This window comes from Gadus chalcogrammus, chromosome 15 (genome assembly GCF_026213295.1).
Source record: "Gadus chalcogrammus isolate NIFS_2021 chromosome 15, NIFS_Gcha_1.0, whole genome shotgun sequence".
NCBI lineage: Eukaryota > Metazoa > Chordata > Actinopteri > Gadiformes > Gadidae > Gadus > Gadus chalcogrammus.
Window position 1 is genome coordinate 20,554,520 of NC_079426.1, and position 27,254 is coordinate 20,581,773.

The following is a 27,254-nucleotide window of genomic DNA, read 5'->3' on the forward strand; positions in this document are numbered from 1 at the left end:
AGCGCTGTTCAGGCTCTGTTGCTGGGTGGAGGATTGGAGTGATAAGCCATGGTCGTAGAGCGTAGCCACTATCACCTTTTATTAGTTAGGAAAGTAGTTGGGTCAATTATTGAAGTATTATACAGTGAATGATTTTGTGTAGTCTAAAGTAAAATTCATCACTAGTTACTCCCCTAACAACCATCCATCTGGCATTTCTCCTTCATTACATTTTATGCCTGTTCCCGAATTCATCATTATGAAGGAGTCGTGGGTACTGCATCACAGATCACCTGAGTGTTAATGGAGTGGAAGTTCTTTCTATTGACAAAGCCATTCTCCTCATCACTTGGTGCCTATGAAATGAATATAAGTTAGTTAGCACATTAATCCCCACGTAACACACACACCACACGCATAAATAAATAAATATATATATATATATATATATTCAAGTCAATATTTTTAGAAACAACATATAACAAAGCATAATGGATCCAAAATAACAAGAATACAAGAATAGGATATTTGTACATTATCATACTTTGATTGCAATATGTGTCCCATCAACTGCGCCCAATACGTTTGGAAACCATGCTATTTCAAAAAATTGCTGTTTGGTTCTAATGCATTCTGCGTCTGTTGCTGGAAACTTGATGAACTGCCGTGCTCTTCTACAGAGTGCATTTGTAACATCTCTGACCACTCGGCTAACGGATGATTGGCTCACACCCAGGGTGCCCCCCACCACCATTTGAAAAGACCCAGAGGCAAAAAATCTCAGGGCAGCCATAATTTGTGTTACAACTGGAAGTGGTGACGATCGCCTTGTTTTCCTTTTCAGGTCATTTGATAGCATATCTGCTAAATAAATAATTGCAGGCCTAGGGAGCCTATATTGTCGATTTAACATGTGATCAGGGAGTATAAGCGGATTTATTCTGTCTCTCAATGGCCTTGGTGGATTTTCCTCCCTAACTGCCACCCAAAGAACTTCCATCTAAAAAATAAGAGTAATATGTTTTCAGTGACTTGGCCTACTGAAATGATCTAATAATCTAAATAAATACAACTGCCTTCTTGATATACTTAAGTGAAAATTGGAGTATAATCAAACATCCTTGATAACTATTACTTCTCAACACTGTCTGGTATTAGCAATAGTAACTGACAGAGTTTAGGGCCATTTAATTTAATATTGTCAAAATAGGCTTTTTTGATATAATAAAACTAGTATGACAAGCTTAAATTCACAACATTGTTTAACATGGTTAAACCCTTAACCCTATAGTCTTGGGTTAAGCAATATATTAATGAATTCATATAAATGTCATATAGATATGTTTAAAGAAATCATTTTCACTGCAGCTGGTTTAAGACTGGTGAAGGGTTATCTTAAAGTTGTGAAGAAATTTAAGAAGAAATTCAAGAACTTTGTCTTCAAGAATCTTATTTGTTCTTAAATACAAAACTTAGGAACTTAGGAAAAAAGTTAAGAAGAAAGTTGAGAAAAAAGTTAAGAAAAAACTAAGAAATTCTTCAACAATATCAAATCTTCTTAAATCTTGTCTTAAGAACATATTTAAGAAAAAATTGCTACTTAAGAACTTTTTTCTTCCTAAGAATGCTTTGTGAATCCGGCCCCAGATTCTGACTGACTTGGCAACCCTGCCCATGTTGTTAATGTAATGCTCGGTGTTGCTGAGAGGGCAACCAGTAAGGAACGTGATGTTTGATTCAGCGCAGGCTTTGGTTTGACGATACGGTACATGACGAAGCTAAACGAAGCTCGCTGCCTTTGTCCGACATCGCCTTTCTCCTGCTCTCTCCCCCAGGGCCCGATCTAGCCCTTTGGTAGCCCTAGGTGAGATTGAGTTTTGCGCCCCCCGTTCCCATAGCGAGCAGACATTGCCCTGTTAATTGACATTACTATGTTAAACATCAGTGATTTGCACATATTAACTGATTTACCTTTACTTTGCTTAGCAGTTTATTCACCCACTTTTAGCTATAGTTTATGACCCATAAACTGGATTAACTATTGTGGGGGACGTGCGGCGTCTGGCCTGTAGGGGGAGTATGGGCATGTTGGGAGCGCACCGGATCTGCTGGGGGGGGATTTGGTCTGATTGCGGGCACCTCCTCGCAATCAGACCAATCAGGGAATGTGTATTTATGTGCCTGCTTTGTCTTGTAGTGAGAAGGATCGGGAGCAGAGAGACAGGGGCGGCCGCTGCCAGAGATCGCCTGGAACGCACCCTGTGAGCGCTTTGAGCGGAGTTAAGATTTACGTTTAACGACTTGTGTTTTGTTGGACTTCTGAGCGATCGAATTAAAAGGACTTTCTATTGGAGAAGGAAACCTGGTGTCCAGGCGCTCTGTGAACTTGTTACAACTATACACTCAAACTACAAACAAAAGTGCAAATTTGTACTGTATGTACTAGGGTTGCCGCGGTATACGGTATTACCGGTGTTACCGGTGCTGAGGCCAACACCGATTACTTGGTGTTGCACACCGGCAACACCGAGTTTTTTTATATATATATTTTTTTCAGTAATAGAAAACAAATTCAGTAAAAATGAATAATATAATTATAATTAAGAAAATTAAAATGTGTAGAATAGGCCACAGTTCTGCTCTGTGCGGGAGAATTATCGCGCCGAGAATTGACGTGCTTCCTTACAAGACCGGTAACCATAGCAACGCCGGTAAACAAACCCAGCGAAGCCCAATCCCTACGTGAGCTCCCCGCGGTACGGCCATCCGGAGGCGCACAGAGCTTTTGGCCGTGATATTATGATATATAAAATTATATTATACTATTATATATAGAACGTTATAAGACGCCGAGAATTGGCGCGCTGCCAGCCGCTGTCACCGAGTGTGAGAGGAGAGTTGACGGAGAAGATTGTGGTTGACCTATAGTTTCAAAGTTAATACCGTTTATGCCAGTAATACCGGTGTTGACACGAGCGTATTACTCGGTGTGAAAATGTCCACACCGCGGCAACCCTGGTATGTACCACTACAAAATTAAAAGAGAAGTTCTTTGTCTATCTCAAATTATGGTTTAAACAGTTGCGTCTGGCATTTATTTTCACCAAATTTACGCAGCATTAGATTTGACTCATCTAGACTTCCTAACTGAAAAAAACAGCAAGAATAGTAATAGTTGTACTTACAAAGTTCAGAGAGAGGTGAACATAAAGGATCAGGTGTTCTTTCTGCATCTGGCCAATTAGTAAACCACTAGTCATTTTACATTTACATCAATGTAGGTTATCAGTGAAGTTATGTTAGCTAGTAATACGTAGCAAGCTAGCAAAGTAGGTTAACAGTCGCTAACTAGTGATTGCTGAGTGGCAGCAATATTACGTGATGCACAATACTATTTAGTTTGACACTATAAAGGCTGAGGTCACTTATATCTATACTGGGCTTTCTTTTCTTCTTGTTCTTTTTTGCATTTTCGTCCCTGCACACCAGAGGGTTTAGACCTCTTCATTTTGAGAATCAATATTATGTATGTCAAGCTTGATGATTATGCAGTGTGTAAGCTTTACTTTGACTCTTTCAGTGAGGATCGTTAATAAGTAGTAAAATAATTGCGGCTAATCATGTTATAAGAGGTACGGATAAGCACCGTAAGGGTTATGAATGCATACAGTTGCTGGTTCTCTGTTGCAAAACTACTGAAATGTTTTAATTTCTTACATATTCACTTCTTACACTTGGAGCATAATGTTTACTAGAGTTTCCTTGTTCAACCTCTCGTAGTAATTAAACCCATAGCAATAATTTGGAAACCCCAGTTGATAATGTAACAAATATCTGAGCACAAAATATAATAACATTTTGCTTATAATGTTACAACGTATAACATTTTGGTTGACCTATAACGTTATGAAGCAAGCATGATACTTTCCTCCTTACGCTATGAAGCAAGCATAATAATTGTCCATGCATGAGTTAGAGACAAATAGAAGAAACAACGAAAAAGAAAGGCGTCGCAAACGACTGCGTTACCGGAGAAAGAGATATTTTCTTTTGCGTACACTTAAACAGTAATAATAATATGAAAAACATTTTCTATAGACTGGCAGCTGTGAACTCATTTATTGTAATTTATTGTATGATGTGTACTTTTAGGGTTATGATAAGCCCTGTCTTTTAGCGTTCACCACAAATGACTCTTAAAAGCAGTGCCAACATTTAATTATTTTTTAATCATTCAGCAAACAAAAGGCAACGGGCTGATTATCATTTAGGGGGCCACTCAATGAAATGCAGAAGCGTCATCAACACTGAAGTGGTCAGAAGGGTCATCACCACTGAAGTGGTGTGAGAAATACAGACTTTCTGCTTCTCATCACATATAAGGTTATTTACATTTCCTACAGAGAAAATAATACCTCAGGGGTAGTATTATTCAGGAGATTTTCAGGGTACAAATGTTGTGTAACCGTGTTCTAAAAAAGTCTGCAGGGGTGGGGGGGGGGGATGTCAATATCGCAAGACATTTTTGGAGGCTGAAGGAGGAGGGTAATATTAAGTTTGAGCAACAAACTGTAAAGACATTTCGGGAGGCTCAAGGAGAAGAGTAATATTACAAGTGTCATTTGGTGGACTCATGATTCACCATACTGTGTTATTGGCATGTTTTCGTTCTGTGTTATAAGGACGCTGTCTCTTTGAAGGTCCAATGGCATGGTACTTTGTGGATGCTTTAATATATATATTAGTGGGCCCCTAGCATACTATTTGAAGACGTTCCCGACATTCAGCCGTGGTGCAGAATTACAGCCACTACGAGCCAGTCGCACATTGAGCTTTCCCCAAACGTGCCGTTTCGGTGTCTGTAGCTTTAATGCAAATGACGAGGAGAGGGGCGGGACAAGGAGGAGGGTGGGGTGTGGCCCTGAGCAGCTTGCTGCCACGATGCCATGAGCCCTGTTTACAGTGGATGTATCGCAATGGCGAGGCGCACACAGCCTTTGGCCGTGTTCTGTAAATATTCTAGAACACTCCGGGTGCTCTGGTGGGAGTCCTGGAGCTCTATATCTAAATAATATCACATTATACTTGGATATCGATATCATATAATATTTCAACCCAGTCTCACGGAAATATGTGACACTTTCACGTCACGTAACTTAATTTATTAATTCGTGATCATTCAATTTTTTCGTGCCAAAAGCACAAATTTCTAACTCATTCGAAAAAGAAGAGACCTTTTTTTCCATTGCGGTTTGCCTACAGAGCAGCGCACCTGCATTAAATATGTCTGTGAGTGTGAATTGTCACAATTTCCCAGAATCAAAGGTGAAAGTAGAAACGGGTGGCCAAAAGCTGTCATATCGTTTTTAATTACGTGTCCCAGATCACGAATAAATAGATTAAATGACGTGAGTGTCACGTATTTCCGTGAGACTGGGTTGAATATATATTATCACGGCCAAAAGCTGTGTGTTCCTCCAGACGATATTATGAATCTCAAACGACTGTGGATCTTCCTCTTCCACATCAATCTGAAGTAGACTGACAAGAGACATGGAGGAGAAAGGGATTTTTGCCCGCGATTGTTTTCTGCCGGATCCCCGCTATCGCGGGGCACCATCGCCCGCTTCCCACTGCCAAGGCAGTGGTGCCTTGGAAACTAGGCTACTGGAAACTAGGCTGATTCGCGAACGACTCCTCCCAGTTCATTCGAGTTCCCGGTGAATCGATTCACTGGAAACTCGACTGATCTGGGAGGAGACGTTCGCAAATCGTTTGTTCGTTCAGCCTGGTTTTCGGTAGTGGTAAATCGCATCATGGAATGCACGCCATTGCACGGTTCTCAGCTGAATCAGTCAGACTCAGTGGAGTTACCGGAAACTCTACTGAACGAACGAACGATTCGCGAACGACTCCTCTTGGCGAACTAAATCACGCAAACTGGGTCACGGAAACGAATCATTAAATCCACCACTAGTGTACAACACTTGCGTTACAGTATATGTATTCACACACACACATGTGTCGCTTGCATGGTCGTAGCTCATTGGGCAAAGCAGCGAAAGGGGAGGTAGCATGTCCCCGTCTGACAACATACAGGGAATATTTCCAAAACGGCGTGTCTGAGCTTTGTTTTTTCAAAGGCAGAGCAGGATAGCTAGTGCTTTTTTTAAACCTAACGCCAGGCTAGGGGAACTTATATTAATGTTAGAAAACCGCATAAAGTGAAATGTTCATGTCATGGGACCCTTAAGATCACCTGACTTGTGTGTTGATGTGCCGGTCGGCGCGTTGTTTGAACTTAACGTTTTTTATTTGACAAATGCACAACCTGCCGTTGCTTGTCGAGGTGAGGAATTGTCTCTTCATTTATTTTATCGCAATTTCTACAATCTATGGACAGAACGTCTTACCTGGCTGGGTGGGAGAGTTTGTTGACGCCGTTAAAACAGACAGAAAGGGGGAGGGGGGATATCAATATCTCAAGACATTGTAGGATGCAGGATCGATTTTGCTGTTGTCTTCCAACGAGCGCGTGTGTGCGGTATGCGTGTATGCGTGGTGCTCAGCTTGTCTTGAAACGTCTGCCTCAGCGCACGTGTATGTCCGTGTTCCTGTGATTGTGTCTGTGTATGCGATGAGCAGTGGCGGGCCGTACTATTAGGCAAACCAGGCATTTGCCTGCGGAGCCTCAGGCCCCATAGAAGGTTTTTGGGGCCCCCAAAATGCCCCAATGCATATATTTTGTCCCCATATTTATTATTTTTATAAAAATCTCTTCACAATAGTAGCATCGGGATGTCTAATTACTCATATTTTGACGATCTTTCCGTGTGCACCCCCCTTCAGTCTGCACTACACGGACTATTCCATGTTACGCGCATCACGCTCATCACGCGTATGCAGAAATGATGTCAAATTCAAAACAGTAAGCGGTAAGAGAGAGAGAGAGAAATCGAGTGAGACATAAATCGAGTGAAACATGAAGTGATCGTACGAAAGCGGGTCACATAAAAAGAAGAAGAAAGACCAAAGGCAGGACTTGCTTTCAAAGCTGCCAAAGCTATCCAGCTTTTTTATAGCCACCGCAGTGGCAGCGGGACCGTCGGCGGATCAAGAGCAGCCGTCAACGTCGTTTGCTGTCACGTTACTGCTCCTTTCATTCCAAGTGGCTCTGGCTCAGCCAGCAGCGATGCTAATGACGTGTGTCAACAAACTGACGGAGATGATACACAACTGGTAGTAAATATTGCTCACTCTCCTTCTTCCACTTCGGTTATTGAAATTGATGACAATAACGATGACTGCGAGACACATATTCTTGTGGATGACCCAGCACTCTGGCCCAAGCTGCTGTGTCTTGGGCAGGTGCACACACATATTCTTGTGGATGACCCAGCACTCTGGCCCAAGGGCCGCAGATTCACAAAAGCATACTATTACATAGTAATGAAAAATGATGAGAGGTGAACAGGTCTTGGTTAGTCTAGTGAAAGTGCAGACCGTGTTTTTTGCTTTTGTTGTTGCCTTTTTGGAAAACAAAAACAACTGAGTGAGGAAGGATTTAAACACTGGAATAACCTTGCAATGCATCTAATCAACCATGAAAGGTCTGAAGAGCACAGGAAAAATACTGATAGCTGGAAGCAGCTATCAGTAGGTTTCCAGTAGGTCACAGCATATAGCTGCTGTGACCTACTGGAAACCCTCAGGTAAATGATGACATGTTAACAGTCAGTGTAATGTGTCAACATAACTAATCTTATTGTTTTGTATGTTATTCTCAATTTGTAAATAGATAATTAACATTTGCATGAAAGAAGGATAGTGACTTTTGTTCATCCCTTGTATGGAGTATCTCATTATGCGACATAAGGTACAATAGACCGGTAGATGCAGGGGCCCCTAAATTACTGTTCGCCTGGAGCCCCCAAAGGGCTAAGTTCGCCACTGAGTATGTGTGCGTTCGCACGTGCCGCTCGTGTGTGTGTGTGTGTGTGTGTGTGTGTGTGTGTGTGTGTGTGTGTGTGTGTGTGTGTGTGTGTGTGTGTGTGTGTGTGTGTGTGTGTGTGTGTGTGTGTGTGTGTGTGTGTGTGAAATGCATGCTATTTGGCACATGCGCTCTGACCAACTCGAGTAACCGGTGCAACAGGCCTGCTATTACTATGTAGTAGGCCTATTACGATATGATTTTTATGCTACACTTTTTCTGTTTGATTTATAAACTGCAGATGGCGCCAAACGTTAAGTAAAAAACAAGCCTTCAATTAGAAGCGTAGCAGACCCTCATGAGGCTAGTGTTATCAGGTGTCGCGCTTTTTTTCGGGACTGCACAGCAACCTTCCCACATCACGCGTCCCACATATTGCGACGATTTCCGTTATTATCATTGGTTGATAGTTGCAGGACGGACAAGTTTCTAAAATCTAGTTTTTATACATGGCTATGGATTAAGCATCAAGGACTGTCATCGTGGGGCTGTGTTAGGGGGTTTAGGGTGAGGTTTAATAGCCAACAAATAAAAAGGGGAATTTGCAAAATAAGTGAAAACGTTATGTTACGCAGATTTATGGATAATTTGACTGCATATGCCACTTCAAGTGATTCATTTTCCCAGGTTGGTTTGAAGTTATTATCCTTTAATTAATTTTTAAGAAAAAACATGTGGACAGAGGTCGATTTTCTGCCTTCTTCCACCTCAAATTCGGACATGGTTTAAAGTTTTCGTATCTTGAAAATGTGATTGTGTATAGCTCACCATTTAACTTAACATGGCAGATTCGTGCAAAAAAACAATGCAACTATGAAGCATCCATCATCACTGTAATAAAGCCTGCTGTGAACGATGCTGAAAGTGCAAATGAGGCCTCATGGCTCAGACTCTAACCAGGGGTGTTCCACAGAATACGCTGGGGGAGCCAAGGCCTCAAACCCTCTGTCTGCAATGCCATCACAGCTAGGAGTCATAATCCAGAGACAGATTGAGTACATTTCCCCTTGAGCGTTTAGCCAGGAACCTTTAGTCAATGATTTAACATGATAAGAAACACATGTCAAAATGTTTATTGATCAAATCAGAGTGTGTCTCAATCTACCATTTCACTTCAGCAAATGTAACACAAATGTTTAATAACCAATCATCTACCAATCAACTATAAATACAATTTGTTGCAAAAAAGCTCCAGCCATTCTGCCCGTTTATGAAAATATCGAAAAAGTAGTAAGGTTTGGAGACCGTGCAGCAATATGGCCCACCAAGCACCCAATAGCAAATTGGTTCAGCCAAGCCTTTTTATTTCTAGTGCTTGGGTTAAATCCTATTATAGATCGTTTTAACCTTCCCCCCAAGGGCTGATACAGAAATATTGATTGGCTCAGACAAAGAAACATAGTGCAAGGAAAATTAAAAATAATAACTCATATAGATTTTTGACAGCTGGTTTATAATTATAACAAACCGTGGTAAATCAATTAGCTAAAATGGATCAGGGAAGCATGGAGGACGTGCGCGGAGACTATATTGGTATCAAGGGGAAACATGGGCTGGATTTGGATCACTTGTTCCTTCATTTCCTATAGGGAAAACTATATAATACACTAATTAGGCATTAACCATTATGCGACGAAAATCCATGCGTGTGTTTGGTGTCACCCTGTGACTGCTCATTTGCATGAAGATCTTGTCTGCTGGATCCTCTCTATTGGATGAATCTGATTAAGATGACGTCCAATATGCAAACACATGCATTGTTTACATTGTAACTATACACTACAGCCTAGGCAACATGATTTATTCACACACTTTGTAAAACACAAGTTGACCCATTGGAACTCAGCCCTGGAGAAAATCCCTTTTATGGCTTGCTATAATTTTCCTATGAATCTTTATTCAGGGAGAGGCATTTTTTAAAGTGGTATAGAAGGAGGGGTGCACACAGGTGCATCTCATGACGTTAATTATGGGCATTGGCTTACCTACAGCCATAATTAACTTAATGAGCAACACCTGTTCCCACCTATACTGTTAAGCCTCTGAGATGAAGGCCTATTCATCTGCAATGCAGTAACCCTAATCAGCTCACATTCCACCTTTTCTCCCAATAATACATCTAATTTAATTTGATGTAAGATTGCTCAAGATGCACTTGTTGGTAGATTGTGTGGATACTGGATTCAATGATTTGACTGATTGTCTCAAATTGCGTTACAAAGCGTGTACAAAACGAAAAAAAAATCTGTCATGGTTCATTATAGTGGTTGAAGGGTTCCTGCTGTGTCCTGATGATGAACTGTCTCTTTAAATGGCAAGGCGCACTACTACGCATGCGTGTGAATGTAGTGCAGGAGTTCCTCCGTCGTGATGAACCAGCTGTGAGCAGCATCTCGCTGAGGACGCACTGTGTTCTGCTGCCGTGCGTCGCATTCTGCACAGACAACGTAGCCGAGAACAAACAGCGCCTTTCAGCCCAGGAGGATATACAAAGAAAACCATTTTTTTTAACCATTTTTTCCATGTTGCGTCGCATGTCAAAGAATATCCCTGCTACACGTATGTGGGGATCTCTATCGCGTTTGTAACACTGTCATCCTGACTGACTGGAAGTTCTTCACAAGTCTGGAAGGGCGACACACTGGCACAGGGTGTGCAGACTTCTTTGTGCAGTCAGCCAAGCAAATTGTCGTTAACAGAACAGTTACTAAAGTAATTTGTGAGTTGACCTATTTTCTGTTTTCCCAGAGCTATTAAAACACGCACGGTGAATGAGGCATGCTTTGACCGTGTGTAAATCCTTTAAAAAGGGGTTTGCACTGGTGAGGAGTGACATTCATGATGATTACACACAGCACAGGAGTGTGAGTACACGGTTCTGCACAGTCTAAAGTCTGGTTAATAATGGATGGAGGTGGACGCACGCGTCGATGCACTTGGCTAAAGTATCCTACGAGGGCTTCCCGGGACCTGATGCACACATACTTGGGATTAATTGTTGTGGTTCACCTGGTGCTCATCGCCGAGGCCTCGGGGTCTCCAAAGCCCTGCGAGAAGGACTGCTACTCGGGGAAGTGCATCAACGGATCGTGCGTGTGTGACCACGGATGGGTCGGGGACCAGTGTCAGCATTGTCAGGGGAGATTCAAGTAAGTTTGCGGCCTGCATCTCAATGAACCGCCAAAGTGATTGTTGTGACTTACTTTTGTGGTTGTGTAGGTAACACAACCTCAATTGTTGTGTTGTAATATTATTTGCGTATTCCTACCTGACGCTGCGTGCGTCGGGACCCCCCGGGGTGTGTGACATTCCTTTGTTTCTGTTCCCCATCCTGTGGTGATGAGCGGAGCCCACCGGAGGAGGGTACCTCTCTAGTCTGGGCTACTCTCTCTGTGAAGAACTCCATCGATTTACTGCATGTGATTGTTTTTGGAGAGCTGAGATGAACAGGTTGTATAGGCTGGACGACAGGGCAAACAATACAGCAGGCAGCATCTATTTCAGCCTCCCCCCCCACACACACACACACCCCTTCTATCCTTTTGTATACAATGTAGACTACATTGAATGTAGTGTTGGCCGATAGCCCCAGAAAGCAGCATCCCTGACAAAACACAAGATAACAATCTTAACCGCAAAGGGCTGGATGAGAGACTAGGACTTTATTGTTGGTTAATTAAATATAGGATCTGTCTCTGTTTGAGGTAGAGTGAATACATGGACGCCCATTGAACAGAAAAAAACCTGTTTAAATAATTATTTATGTGTATTTATATGTAATAAGAAATCTACAACATATAAATTAAATGTTTTAATCAACATTTTATGAAGCAGAAATCCAACAAAAATACTATTGAATATCACAAGCCTATTGCTTGGAACTTAGTATTTGACTGCTTGAAACTATTGTAACAGTTAAATAAACAAAGACACTATCACACTTTGCCCTCCAATTTCTTTCACTCCCCTCCCTTTGTCTGTGTCTAAATGTTTTCTCTCCACTCCTCTATAGCAAGATACACTGATAGCATTGTACACAGACACAGAGAGAAAGAGGGGGGGGGGGGAAATAAACTACAGGGACTATGAAATCTCTCCACTCAAAGCACATTGTGTCTATGTATGCCATATGATATGTGCTATATATAAATAGACCTGACTTGACTATGGCTATTGAGATGTTATTGGCAGTTTTAGCTATTGTGAAAAAAAAAATTCTACCTACCATTAGCATCTTCATTCGCAACATATCTGTATATCTAATAAATAAATATGTCTCCACTGTATTGAAGTGAATAGCTTCCACTCTTCGGTGTCAAATTATAAAGAATACCCCAAAATAATCCTACATGGAATAAGTTATTGGACATGTATGTTTGTACGGTACATGCAACAAAGATATTTGTGTGAAAATCAAATGACACCTAGGAACCAACCCTTATTTCCATTCCCACATCCGGGCTGAAGGATTGGCATTGTCATCTTTGAGAATATTTAATTCAACTATAGTGAAGCAAACTAACTCTAGTAGTTGGGCATCATCTGATAAAATCCAACTAATTATTAGGTAATCAAATAGTTGATTGTGTGTGTGTGTGTGTGTGTGTTTGTGGGTGTGGACAATATTGTATTATACCCAGACAACAAAAACAATGAGCAAACTGAAGGTAGAGTTGTTCCCATACCAGTATCGGAATTTCATCCGATACCGCCCAAAATGCAGTATCGGCGAGTACGCAAGTCTACGATCCAATACCATCACATGACTAGGAAAACATTAATGCTACTACTACTACAATAATACAAATGTATTATTATAATTATAGATTATATATGTAAATTATGTTGTTCTGAAAAAAATATTGTTAACAGCAATCAAGTGAACCGACTATACATTGCTGTCATCGTAAGAGAACCCTTCAATAAGAAAAAGTGCCATAAGTAGTGACATGGCTAGATGCTGTATCGGTGTATATATATGGAAGGATGGTTCAACCTTTTGGCATGTACATTGTAAAATAATATAGCAAGTGAGTTGCATGCAGTATGTTTACTCCTTATAACATCCTAATATCAATTAAATAACAACCATCCTGACATTTAGATGTATACTTTAATTATTGTTTAATAGCATGAATTATTGCATAACCTATTTTCCGTTAAATCACAATTTGCCAGTGCTTAATGACCTTGGAGATCAGCAGTCTTTTAAAATGAACAACCATATTACAATAATGTTCATTTCAGATAATCTTTCCCACTTAAAACAATCGATTGAACCAGGACTTATGTTTCTGGAAGCGCTTACTTTCACAGATTATTAATATTAAAGCTTTAAGCACTTCTCTTTCAAGAGGTGATATTGATGCTTCCAATTTTTAACTAGAAACCCGACTAATGTGACAAATCAACGTCAATCTTTTTTGCCTGTCGGTATTGGGCTTGAATACATCCTTGCGAGAGCCTGAAACGTGCCGGGAGTCGAGTTAATCCCTTATTTAGTTTCCGGTGTTGCTAAGGGTGAGCAGCTGCAGCCCTGGGAGGGCCGCTTTGATACGAGCATCCAGTGATCAAACATCTCAAGTCATTATCTCCCCCGACACACATCCACACCAAGGAGGAGGGGCTTTTGGGGATGTTGATGCTGCTAATTGTAGGGTTTGAGTGGGGTTCGGGGGAGTATTTGAGGCAATACTTCAATACCAACGTTTTTTTATCATGTCTGCTGCACATGCTGATGGTGACACTTTTCAAGTGTTCCATCTTTTTGTCTATTTGTCTGTCGTGTGTCTGGCTGGATGAATACATGTATGCTTTTTGTATATCCCCCACCGCCTGTAAAACAGGATTACAATATGGGATTGAAATTCCACTTCATGTTGGCTTTAATCCATCTATTAATACTGTAAGGGCAGTTTGCTGTGGCATTAAAATCCTGTTATGTTATGCTATGCAGGGGGCGAGAGCAGCACACCATTTATCCTCTCTCTCTTGCTCTCTCTCTCACTCTTGCTCTCGCTCACACACAGACAGCCGTTATGGTTATGCTCCGGACCGGTACATTGCTGGTTCAAATCCCTGAACCAACAGGAGAACCCATGATATACACAACTAGTGTGATTATATCATGGGTTCTCCTGTTGGTTCAGGGATTGGAACCAGCAATGTCCCAGTCCGGAGCATAACCATAACGGCTGTCTGCCTCCCAGGACGTGGAGGCAGAGGCCTTTCAGTTGGAACAGTCTTTATAATCTTCTTCTTGAGATTTGGTGCTGGGATTGCAGTTTTCCTTTGAGTTCAGAGTAAAGTTCATAAGATCATGTGACAAGGGTATTTTGCAGTCATGTGACAAGAACATCCTATGGAAATGGGCCATTTCTAGTCAATCCTAGAAGTACGCATGTTGTAGAACCTTGAATAGAAATCCTCAGATTATGACACTGTTATTTTAATTAAATTAAATGGCAAATTTTTGTCCTATTTTATACATTTATTATGATGTATATGTATATAATTTTTTGAACTGTATGAACTTGAAATATAGTTAGTCAATTTCTCTACTAATATGAATCAAAATCGATATTATTAGATTGTAGATAAATTCCTGTTAAATCAGTTAAACTCGGTGCACCTTGGAATGAAGATAATTTGATGGGCAGAACATCCCCCTCCACCCAAAGTAGATGTAGCAAGTCATCCCACTCCTGTCGGGGTGGGGGCATAAAATATTTCACAGGCAACAGTAAAACTACTGTTGCCATAGCAATCTCAATACGTGGAAATATTTCTTAACAGGTGCATAGGTATTTCTGTGTATTTTTTATGCGTGTGTTTGCATTTTCATTAATTGAACTGCCGTTGAGCTAGAGAGTCGGAGGTTTGATAGAAACAATAATGCAGCATTAGAGGATATTTTGATTATAAAAGAAGCATTTTTGAATATCAATGAGATGAATATAATGACATTTGTAAAATTGAATAATGTATCATACAGCCACATTAGGCAACAAAACCCAGATTTTATGTGTAGAGGCAAAGAGTTTGAAGTGTTCTAAATATAGCTAAGGCGTCTTCTAATGGCCAGACGATGGGATGGAATGCCCTGTTTCAAGGACAATCGCTAACACATTAGCACGGTAAGCAAGTTAGGCTGACACACAGACGGGGAGAGAGGAAGATGTTTTGAACCGGGGAGGGTAGTCTGACATCATCAGCTGACATGTGTATCTTGCTTTGTGTCTGTGCCATGATTAAACAGGTCAAAGCTGTGTGTGTGTGTGTGTGTGTGTGTGTGTGTGTGTGTGTGTGTGTGTGTGTGTGTGTGTGTGTGTGTGTGTGTGTGTGTGTGTGTGTGTGTGTGTGTGTGTGTGTGTGTGTGTGTGTGTGTGTGTGTGTGTGAGAGAGAGGGGGGCATTAGATGACCATCTGTCCAGTGTGAGTTAATCCTGCTATGATGAGAGAAAGCAAGGACACACTTGTATAAGCACTCCACGGCCCGCATTCTCTCTGCTTTCCCCCGGGGCGGAAACTGTGGAGTACTTGGGTATGGTTATTCTTCAAAAAAGGTTTTCTTTGAACTACACATAAGTAGCATGTAGCGGTATAATTGATTTGTTTAAAAGTGTACAATATGTGATAAATGCTCCAGTGATAGCCTAGTCGGACCTAGTCCTCAAACCAGTCGTCTTGAAGGTCCAATACAAACACCAAGTTGAACCGCCATGCCACTTGAAGAAACGCGAAACACCAAACACCATTCTCAATGGCTGTTTTCTAGCAGAAACCTACTTGGCTCACGGCATGCGATTGGTTTTGCTTGACGGGTAGTTCTTGACACAATCACCTTGGGCCACGTTCCATGTCCTTTATAAGGCACTGTGGCCCTTCAGCATGGAAGACGGGGAGGTAGCGGCGAGAGCGAGGGAAAGAACCATGTGGTAGAGGGACCTGAACATTTACATTAGGGCATTTGGCAGACGCTTATTAACCACAATGAAACATAGACGGCAGAGTCAACCATGAAAGTCGACCAGTTTTGTGTCGACCAGTTTTGTGCCAGTTTTGTGTCATAGCGTAGCCACTGATATTAACGATTGGTTTATAGCTCTAAGAGAACACAACAAAAAGTGTAAAACTAACAGAAATATATCTAATTTTTGTTGGTGGAAGCAATGTGTTTACAGAATGTAAGTTGGGTTTTTCATAGCATGCACTCCCGCAATCCAAACAGTCAAACATACTCGATTTTGGAATATGACGGTTTTAGCCCCCTAATTTGGACACCTGCACATCCACTATAGTAGGCCGATATAATGTTTACTTTTCATCAATGTAGGCCTATTTGCAGTGCTTGTGGTTTACTTTCTTCTATTTTATATTCATGTTTCTTGACTTGCAGTGCTTGTGGTTTACTTTCCTCTATTTTGTATTCATGTTTCTTGACTTGCAGTGCTTGCGTTGTACTTCTTATGCCCTCCTATCTCTTATTATATGCACCAAAATAAATGCTTTGAACGTGTTAAACTTACTTGACAATAGTATTGAATACATTAAATTATTTATCTCTCTCCAGACCAAACATTTATGTTGCAACTTATTGTGCCGTTAGATTGTCCTCTGTTTTAAAGTAAATATAGTCTGCTGAGATCTGCTTGTGACTTGATTAACTATTTCCATGCAGCTTTTTGTTCAGCCTTAATATGTAAACGTGTGTAGAATCGCTTCTGGCTTTATGGCCGTATGTCCATCGTCTAAGGATGTAGCGGAAGAATAATGCAACACTTATAATATGGAATATGGAGAGATCGGGGAAAACGTCGGTTGCACCGCAGAACGTAAAGCCGATCATAAGTTCGGGTGTAAAGTCCGCCTTAACCCTACGCTCGACGTAGCTAGTGTCAAACTAAAGGTGTTCTAAATTTTGGTTGCACCACCATAACTTAAGTTGTAACGTTACAAGTAGTGCATAAATTGTACCAGTGTCGCTTTTAATGACGTTTAGATAATTTCAAGCCAATCATTGACAGCTAACAATGTAAACAGGAAATACCGCCAAGTTTCCACCTTATCCGAGTGAAGACGCGTTAGCACCCAAATGAGAGGGCAAACAAAACAGTTTCAGTCATTTATTCTCTAAAATTTGCTTGGACGGTATAGGCGTGAGGTTAGCTATTTGATGGCGGGTTTTATAATAAATAAATAAATATAATATTCCGCCCGGCAAAACCGAAATCGCGCATATAATTCAACATCATCATGATAAAGAAATGGATAGATACGGTCACGGACAATCCGTTCCCGGCGCAAACCGCGTTGAAACTCCTCTTCCCATTGCTCGAATAGCCATCTTTACCCTGCGTTAGTGTTGAAATCTTTTTACGTTTTTTTCTTTTAACGGTTCTTTATGGTTAGTATGGAACTTACACCAGCTAGAGGGGAGGTGTGAAAGATAAGTTATAACTTAGTGTTACGTTGAAACTGCTTGGTGCAACTGCTATTTTTTTAGTAGAGTGTAAAGTCGAACGTTTGGGTGATTTAGGTTCAACGTAGCCTAAGTGGGACCTTACGTTCTGCTGGTGCAACCAGCTGAGGCCCTATCATCTGTGTCCCTGACATTCCTTATGGGAAGGCTGGCTCTGCCAATTCTGCCCTCCGACTCTTGTCAAGAGCAGTCAGCCCGTTCACAGGTGTGCCACCCCTGACTTGTGATTGGCCCCAACGGTTCGGGCCCTCCTTCAGGCTGAGAGAGAGAGATAGAGAGAGAGCGACTGGGAATCGAGGTTTGTGATTGCTGAAAATATGAAAGTAATAAATGCTGTCTTTGTCTGTATGTTTGACAATAACATGTCTATAGTCTATATGTTAATTATTATTGCAGTATTAAATAATCCTTATCTTTTCCGGGTAAATTGTATTACTTTGCTATTATACTCGATGAGTAAGCTTCAGGTCATTAATAGGGGAGTTTTAATAAGCGTTTGAATCAATTGAAATCAAATTATTGTAATCTAAAATCGAGTTAAATAAATCCTCAGTTTCAATTTGCAATTACTTTATCTGTGATGGGCAGGTGCCAGGAGCAACTGTATATCACATTCCTATTGGTGCAGTGCAAGCCATGTCACCCACAGCAAATTTTTCCTGCGTAATGAGTAAATATGAATGTAATAATAAATTAATAGTAAACAGTAGATCAATATTAATTTGGCTGAAAGTCTACAGTCTAGACCACATACACGCACGCACGCACGCACGCACGCACGCACGCACGCACGCACGCACGCACGCACGCACGCACGCACGCACGCACGCACGCACGCACGCACGCACGCACGCACGCACGCACGCACGCACGCACGCACGCACGCACGCACGCACGCACGCACGCACGCACGCACGCACGCACGCACGCACGCACGCACGCACGCACGCACGCACGCACGCACACACACGTATATGCATACACGTACCTGCTGACAGTGACGGACATGCATGCATCATTTACACACGCTGTCGGTCCTGAGGTGGCGGGCTTCGCTGCATTCGTCTCCCATTTCAGGGACTGATCAGAAAGAGCACTGGTGGGAAATGTCCTCTTGAATGAAGTACTGTGACAAAGTAGGCCTTGTTGTGTTTGTGTGTGTACCATTGTGGGAGTACCTGTGTTTTTTTGTCGATGAGTAAGCTTCAGGTCATTAATAGGGGAGTTTTAATAAGCGTTTGAATCAATTGAAATCAAATTATTGTAATCTAAAATCGAGTTAAATAAATCTGAATTTGTTTAACTGCATTAGAGTAGTGTATATAGTTTAAGGTGTGATGCGCATGTGCAAACATTTCATGCTGCAAACATTAACCGTGAGCTGGACACTCACTGTGTGGCCATGGACTCACTGCGTGGTCATTGACTCACTGCTTGGTCACGGACTCACTGTGACTCACTGTGTGGTCGTGGACTCACTGCGTGGTCGTGGACTCACTGCGTGGTTGTGGACTCACTGCGTGGTCGTGGACTCACTGCATGATCATGGACTCACTGCAGAGTTATGGATAATTGAATGCTTGCAGCAGACCCATTTCGGCTGAGGACACTCGTGGAAACATTTCCATTTTTCCCATTTCCTCCAATCTTCGTTTTCTTTCTGTATGTCTGTCAAGCTTTTTTTCTTACTGAAGAGAGAGAGAGGGAGAGAGGGAGAGAGGGAGAGAGAGAGGGAATACAAAAGGGATTGAGAGGTTCATTCAGAGTTAAGTTGAATGCACAGAGAAAACCAGAGTGCTCATTATCTATCTGTGGTTTGACCGCTTTGAGACCCCTCTCCGTCTCTCTTTCTTCAATTAATCTAGTATTGTTGAATTGCCATCAGCCTATTTGATATTTTTGCGTGTGAACAGTATTTGATTGTTTCTCTAGTCTGGAGTGACAATTCAGCTTCCCAAGAGGGTGAATGTGTTCAGCAGGGGAGGGGCTTTGTGAGTGTGTTTCTGCACTTGTGCTCGGGGAATGTACAGCATGTACACAGTAAGGGTTGCATGTGTTTCTGTGCATGTGCTGGGTAAATGGACAAAATGTGCTCAGCAAAGGGTTGTGCGTTTCCATGGGAGGTGTGTTTTGTTCTCAGCTGGAGCTGGGATGTTGGTCTTTGTGTGTTTATTTGCACAGGTCCTCTCATAACTCTTCTGCCTCTGTTATATACATTTTTGTTGTATCCCTGTAACTGCCAGGGGGTTCATTCATACTATGTGTGTCTGTGTGTGTTGTAGGATGTGTGTATGTTTGTGTGAGACAGCTGGCGTGTGTTTTCAGTATGTCTGAGAGAGTGTTTGTTTGCTTTTTAGCAAGAAATTCAGTGCGTTTACATGGGACAGCTAGATCGGATTAAGCCTTATACCAATTTTGCTACTCAAATGGACGTGTCAATTATCCGAACATACATGGCCTTAAGAGATCGGATAATGGCCGGAGCATGGCTGAATCCGCTACACTAGGTGGCGCTGTAGCCCTTTCAAAAAGTGGTTATAGAGCCACTTCCGGTATTCTACGTCCCAGCAACAACAAACTCAGGCGGCATTCGAGAAAGATGTTTTCAGTAGACAGCTGTCAGTTCACTTGGGGTCCATGTCAATTCTCCGACGATCCATTGTTCCGAACTCTCGGTCGTATGCAGACTCCTCCGGCGGCGGAGGAGTCTGCCATTACTTCTAATGGCATGGGGATAGTGGCTTGACACCGGCTTCCTCCATCTTCTGCCTCACCTTTTTAAATAAATCGCCGTTTCTCTTTTTCCGACGGCGACAGCCATAAACATATAAAGAAATAATAAAATATTTGTATTTATTAAGAAATGAGAATTGTTTATATGTCTATGGCGACAAAAACACGACTACCGTCTCCTACTACTTCCGTCTCACGTCCCACGGCCGCAAGAACTCGCGCAGCATGCGCAGAACGCGAAATCCGATACGATATCCGATGCGGGTTTACATGCAGGTAGAGATCGGGCTATGATCGAGTGTTCTTATCCTATCACGCCAGTCAGTTCATGTACCGATTTCGGTCCGAAGTAGATCGGGTAAAGGTGTTTCCATGCATTTTAAAAGTCAGATTGAGGTCTTATTCGATTCTTTATCTGATAATGACTGCAGGTAAACGCACTGTGTGAGATCAAAAGATAGACGAGTTTTAGGTTGACACTATGATATACAGCTATCTGACTCTAACACACACACACTCACACACACACACCCTTAGGGGAAATAGTTCATTTTATCACAGGCTGTCAATATGTCAGGTGGCCCAGCGTTTCCCGTCTCTTTATTATTCTCTCTCTTTTTTGGTCCCTTTCTTCCTATTACTCCTTGTTTCATTGGCTGAATCTCTCTCTCTCTCTCTCTCTCTCTCTCTCTCTCTCTCTCTCTCTCTCTCTCTCTCTCTCTCTCTCTCTCTCTCTCTCTCTCTCTCTCTCTCTCTCTCTCTCTCTCTCTCTCTCTCTCTCTCTCTCTCTCTCTCTCTCTCTCTCTCTCTCTCTCTCTCTCTCTCTCTCTCTCTCTCTCTCGTAAATGCCAGGTGGTACCATGTAAATGTGTCCACAGCTCTGCACATGTGACCATGGAGGCTGCCTGGCGGCTGGCTCTACTGTCATTTTGCATGCATACGTCCATGATTCTGCATCTGGGGGTTCTACATTCATGATGCGCAGCTACATCCATGACGCTGCGTCCATGATGCTACCTCCATGATGCTACATCTGTGGTTCTATGATGCTACAACCATGATGCTACAGCTGTGGTTCTCCGTCCATGCTGCTGTGTCCATGATCCTACACCAGTCGTTCTAGATTAATGATACTACATCCACAATGTTACATCTGTGCTGCTTCATCAATGAAGCTACATCAATGGTAGTGAGAATATATTAACTACACAAAAATACACATTGCTGATATAATATAATACTATTGCCAATATCAAAGCTGCTACTACTAGTAATAGTAGTGCTAATACAGTTACTTTATACATTAAATTGTGGTATACAATAACATTAGCATACAGTATTTTGCCCTTTCCAGGTTGTTTGATAATTTCCTCTACTCACCACCCCACGCCTGGTCGTACCAGACTCTCGTACTTCATTTAAGCGTCTTAGAGTACCATATTAAGCGCTATATAAATTTCATTTATTATTATTATTATTATTAATTTGTACAGAGAGTCTGGACCTACTCAATTGACAAATGTTAACTCACTTGAAGGCAGGTGTCTGTTGAAGTTTAAAACTATTGGATCTGCCATAATCAATCGCTAACGTTTGGCGTGTGTGAAAATGTCCGTCAACGAGAGCTGACTTTAACATCATTGATCGACCTCGTGCCCACTGCCTCCGTCCGTTGACTGATCCCCATTGACACAATGCATTGTGGATCCGTGCGCTGAAGGCTCTGTCAATAAGTTTAAAAATGTTCAACTTTATCTGCAGCGACGGATCCGTCATCCAATCAGATCACGTATGCAAATTTAAGCACTGTGACACTACTCGGGCTCTGACGACCCTGGAAACCTCCCCCATCCGTCAGCCATGCCTTCCCAGTCCTTTGACTGACGGTGCAGTGGGCATGAGGCGCTGCATATTGATTGAGATAATAAAATGGGACTCAGGGATGGTGTTTCTATCAACACCTCCCAGACATCAATGAAACGCCATGCTAGCAGATGAATCTTCACCTCAGCAGTTTTCCAAAAATGTGACCATGATGTCGCCTGTGCAGTGTCGAGGAAACCCACTATTCATGTCAGAGGAGGCTAATCATCCATTAGCAATACTTTTCAGTGCCTCCTCCCGGCACTCATCTTTTATTTCCCTCTCATAATACTGAGACTGATTTAAACCGGGAGGTAATGGCATAGACTGTATAAAACAGGTTACTATATCATTTATCACCACTGCTTTATAGTGGGATGAAACAGGTGTATCTCATGACATTAATTATGGGCCCTGGCACGCGTAGAGCCCTCATTAATTAAATGAGCCACACCTGTCTGCCCCTACTTCTAAGCACGACGCACACGCTACACTCGAAGCACCCTGAGATTACTAGATCAAACAACAGCAGAGAAAAGCTCAATATTTTGCGGCAACGCTTGGGAATAGAACGTGTGGTTTACCGGCGTCTGTCCTTTCCCACGCTGTCCTGCCGTTTCCTGCGTTACCAAACAACTTTGTGATTACTGTTTATTTTTTTTGTGAACTGATTTGTTTACTTTAAGGGTATATGAACCATTGGATCTATAACGATTAAATTATCCCTGCTTTCTGGGAAAAAAGTGAGAGAATTTGCTGTGGCCGGGAGTGTCCCGAGACGGGCTGGGGTCATGGAAGTGGGATAACCAGCCGGTTGACCTGATGGATGTGATGTTGAACTATCAATTAATCGTGACACTGTGTTGAATTGTGTGTACAGTGTGCTCAACTCTGCAGTGGAAATAGGCCACCTGCCTAAAATAGACCGGCTGCCCGTGGCAGGGCCACCAGTAGGGTAAACACTGCAATAGTATCCCAGTTTTCTAGTAGTTCCCAGATAATTGAGGATGGCGCCTCAATTATTGCTTCATTCAGCCGTTGCATGAATTGACTTCAGTGTTTGAATTCTCTTTCTCAAACGTCCGCTGCATGTATGTAATTAAAGCAGAAACAAGCCCCCTGACCCCGCCTTTAATAAATGTTTTATCGGTTACCATAAGCTGAGGTCACGTGTGTCCCATCAACATCAGCAGGTGACTTGGTAACCAAGAATATATGCATGCATTAGCATTGGTTTTACATAGTGAGGGAGTCATCTGATGCAGTCCAATTTACAAGCTGTGTTGGTGTTCAGGGTTTATTAACCATGGGAGCATCCAGTTGGTTGAATGAGACTAGCTCACTAATCTGACATTTCTATTTAATCGTTGTTTCTTATTTTCTTGTTTCTTATGTTCTCCCTGAAAACCTTCAAATATATTCTTATCAAAGCGTTATAAGGACGGAAATAGCAACCTTAACCCTGGGAACATAAGGTCCAATGACCAAAACGAAACAACAGCTAGGGCGGATGTGAGCTGGTCAGAACCCTGACGAGCAGCACAGCATCGCTTAAAGTTTATCTTTAATACTAATGTGTACTATTACAGGTTTAAGAATAATATGTACTATAATTGCAGGTTAATACTAATGTGTACTATTACAGGTTTAATAATATAATATGTACTAAAATTACAGGTTTAATGCTATGTTCTATTTGAGGTTTAATAATAATATGTACTTCATCACAGGTTTAATACTAATATGTACTCTCATTACAGGTTTAATGCTAATATGTACTATAACAGGTTTAAGACTAGTATGTACTATCATTACAGGTTTATTGCTAATATGTACTATTACAGGTTTGATACTACTATGTACTATCATTACAGGTTTAATGCTTATGTGTAATCCTTCCTTACAGAGCTTAGTTTGCTTGGACATGAACATCACAGCTCACATCTTTGATAGTTCAACATGTAGTTTCTTGTGACTAGCATTCTGTCCTACATTCCAAGTGTGTCGTATGGAGGCCACACTGCTGCTGGAACTCTCTAGCAGTATATCATTAGCCTCCACCTCGAAAGTCTGTCCAACACAAAATGTCATTTTGAAGCAGTATTTTGATTTCCCGATGTTTTGTGTTGGAGTCTAGGAATGTACAGAGTCTAGAAAGAGTGCTTTGGGTGTGGTCTGGGGATTTACTGTGTGTGTGTGACTGCAGAGTTAAAAATCCCTCCCAAAATGTGGATAGGAGCTGGCTAACAACAGCGGATAGTGATTTTGGTTGACATGGCAACGCTCCACAGCCCATAATACACAATGGAGTCTTAATGAAGACCACATGTGATGGGGCCCACCACACACACACACACACACACACACACACACACACACACACACACACACACACACACACACACACACACACACACACACACACACACACACACACACACACACACACACACACACACACAATATTTGGCAACGCGTCCTGTGTTGTGTTAACAGTTTATGGTTAGTTGGGTTGAGTGCAAATCTCTCTATAATAACACAGCGAATTGTTGTGTCAAACAGTGCGCAACACACACAATCACAACCGTTTTAAAACGCCTTCTATGCCTGAAGCTCAGCAGGAAGACAAAGCTGTTGTGCTGTGGTCTGTTCTGTTGTTTGATATGCAAGTATGACTTTGACCGTACAGTGAACCAGGTAGTGCCCCCATTTTAATTGGATCTTCCTGTTATGCAGCTTGCTTCTCCTCTCCTCTCCTCTTCCCTCCTCTTCTCCCTGCCTCCCTGGTTGGCCCCTATAATGTTCGATTCTGCTTCTCCTCTATTTTCTTTTCTTCTCTCTATTTAAAAACTGATGTTTGAGCCATTTATAGGCCGTCGTATTTACTTGTATACGTCTCAGCGTGTATGTGTGTGCTGGAGTATTCTTTCACTGTGTGAAGGGAGGGAATACAAAAATAGGCATGGCATGCAAAGGACAGCCGGAAGAGAGGTGGTGGAGGTAGGGACAGGTGGAGCGACAGAATGGGAAAGAAAAAACAGAGACAGATATAGTAGAATGAAAAGCTCATGAATGATGCTGGGGTTTGAAATGTGTTGGACCGTGACTGTACCAGAGGTGATGGAGACCCAGTAGCATCAATCACAGCTACACGCACACGTGCACACATGCACTCATACGCACACACACATACAAACACACGCACACGGACACACAGACACACCTTCTCCCTCGATGTTTTCACACTATTCCCATGAGGTGGGGTTTTCTTGATTTTTAATAAAGGATATCTGCAGAGAAGGTCAAGGTTATTCAATTGTTCGGCATTCATCTCCTCATTCTGTCTCTCTCTCGCTCCCTCTACTGTGCTCTCTCTCTCTCTCTCTCTCTCTCTCTCTCTCTCTCTCTCTCTGGCACGCTCTCTCTCCCACTCCCTGTCTCTCTCTCTGGCTTTCTCTACACCTCCAACTCTCACACAAACAGACATCAATCATCACCTTTTGTTTCAGTGAGGAGGCTACTGTGCAAGGATTTGAGAGCACCAAGGTGTGTATGTTCCTGTCAATGTTTAAGAACTCATACCTGGTTGTGTGTGTGTGTGTGTGTGTGTGTGTGCGTGTAGCTGTCAGTGTTGGGCTGTCTTACCATCCATCCCTGTCTAAGAAGGAGTTGATCAATTCTCTTCAAGTAGATGGACTGTGTGTTCATGCTGACAGCACTGATACAGATGACTTCATGATGTGATATCATGGTTATGTTTATTTCTTTTTTTAAGAATGCCTTTTTCCTACCATAGCACATGAGGGTTTAGTGTAGTGTTGCTCTGTGTGGCTGTAACTGCCCTATAACTGTAGCATCAGTCTTCTGCCTATTGCTGCCTACTGCTGTAAATACTCCTATTGTGTGCAGTTGTTTTTGTTTGTCTGTCTTTCTACAGAGAATATTGCTGTCGGTGATGTCACTCGGCTGACAGCTGACTAAACAAGAGCTAACATTACCACTACAGTCCTTTGTTTGTGGCTTCTGTTTGTTTGTGTGTGGGCTTATGTATATGGTGTGTGTCTGCAGGGTGATTTGTTGTAAGTGTATGAGCACATTTTGTGTGAAGCATAGTTTTAAGAGCATGGAGTAAATAAAAGTTGTCTGATTAATTGTCATTCATAAATAGTCAATTGACAACATGTAATATTGTGATGGTAAATTGTCATTTGTCAATGTTTACAAGAGTAAGAGGCAAGAGTAAATTATGAATTGTAATTTTTTAATTAATTGCCCTAGGTCAATTGTTATTTTGCATTTGCCAATTGCTAAATGTAGCATTTGTTAATTGGCATATGTTAATTAGTAATAGATGAATGAATTATGAAACGTAAATTGGTCAAGAGTTTCATTTGAACATGGTTGATTATCATATCATTGTGAATGTATTATTTTTAATGATGCGCTGGTTATTAAATTGGCTCATATGAAGGTATTGACATTTATAACAACATCTGGAATCCTTTTAATATTATACAGCTGGAGTTCTTCTTCAAAGCTCAACAATTCTTTACGGCACATTTGAATCAGAATAATGAGGTATTGACCTTTGTCTTCCGAAGTGTTTTCCACCGTTAACAGACTTCTGCTGTCATCGTCACCATGCTGAACACCAAGGATGATCACCATATTGTTTATTGATGAGTGGAAAGAAAGCTTTGATCCAAAATATAAATATTGACTCATAGTGAAACATTCCGTTTGTACGAATTAATGAAGACCATAATATAAATCTTTATAAACCTTTACATTATCATTCATTGACCTGCAGTGACCTAGACTGGGTAGCCCGCCCATTCTCCCGGCGACAAAACCTTGTTGCCCTGTTTTGCTTTCCCTACAGCCTTGCCTTCCGCTTTCCGCCCTAGTTTCCAGGTCCTGTGAGCCCATCATACTCTGTCTCTGCTGCTCCCAGCCAGCGAGCTTCCCATGGGCCATGCCTGAAGGCTCCACAAGTAATAATTTAACACGTTTAATAAAGACGGCACCAGTTTGACTGGGCACACATTGATTGTCTTAACACCCCTCTGTATGGAGTCTCAGCTTACACCACACTGACATCACTTCTGAGCTAATACAGTTTGCACTAGCTGAAATTAGTACTATTATTTACCCCCAGACGTTGGAAATGTGTTTCCGGCAGTACAATTGCTTCTTTTTATTCAGTGT

General features: G+C 41.8%; 1 protein-coding gene across 1 annotated transcript in view; it reads left to right on the forward strand.

Annotated features, from left to right (window-relative positions):
• Positions 1 to 10,343: 10,343 nt before the first annotated feature.
• The window catches only part of LOC130404302 (attractin-like protein 1), a 226,272-nt gene continuing 209,361 nt past the window's right edge, over positions 10,344 to 27,254 (forward strand). The window contains exon 1 of the mRNA XM_056608961.1: positions 10,344 to 11,118. Coding sequence (XP_056464936.1) covers positions 10,874 to 11,118 — 245 coding nt within the window. The 5' untranslated portion in view covers positions 10,344 to 10,873. The remainder of the gene's footprint in view (positions 11,119 to 27,254) is intronic.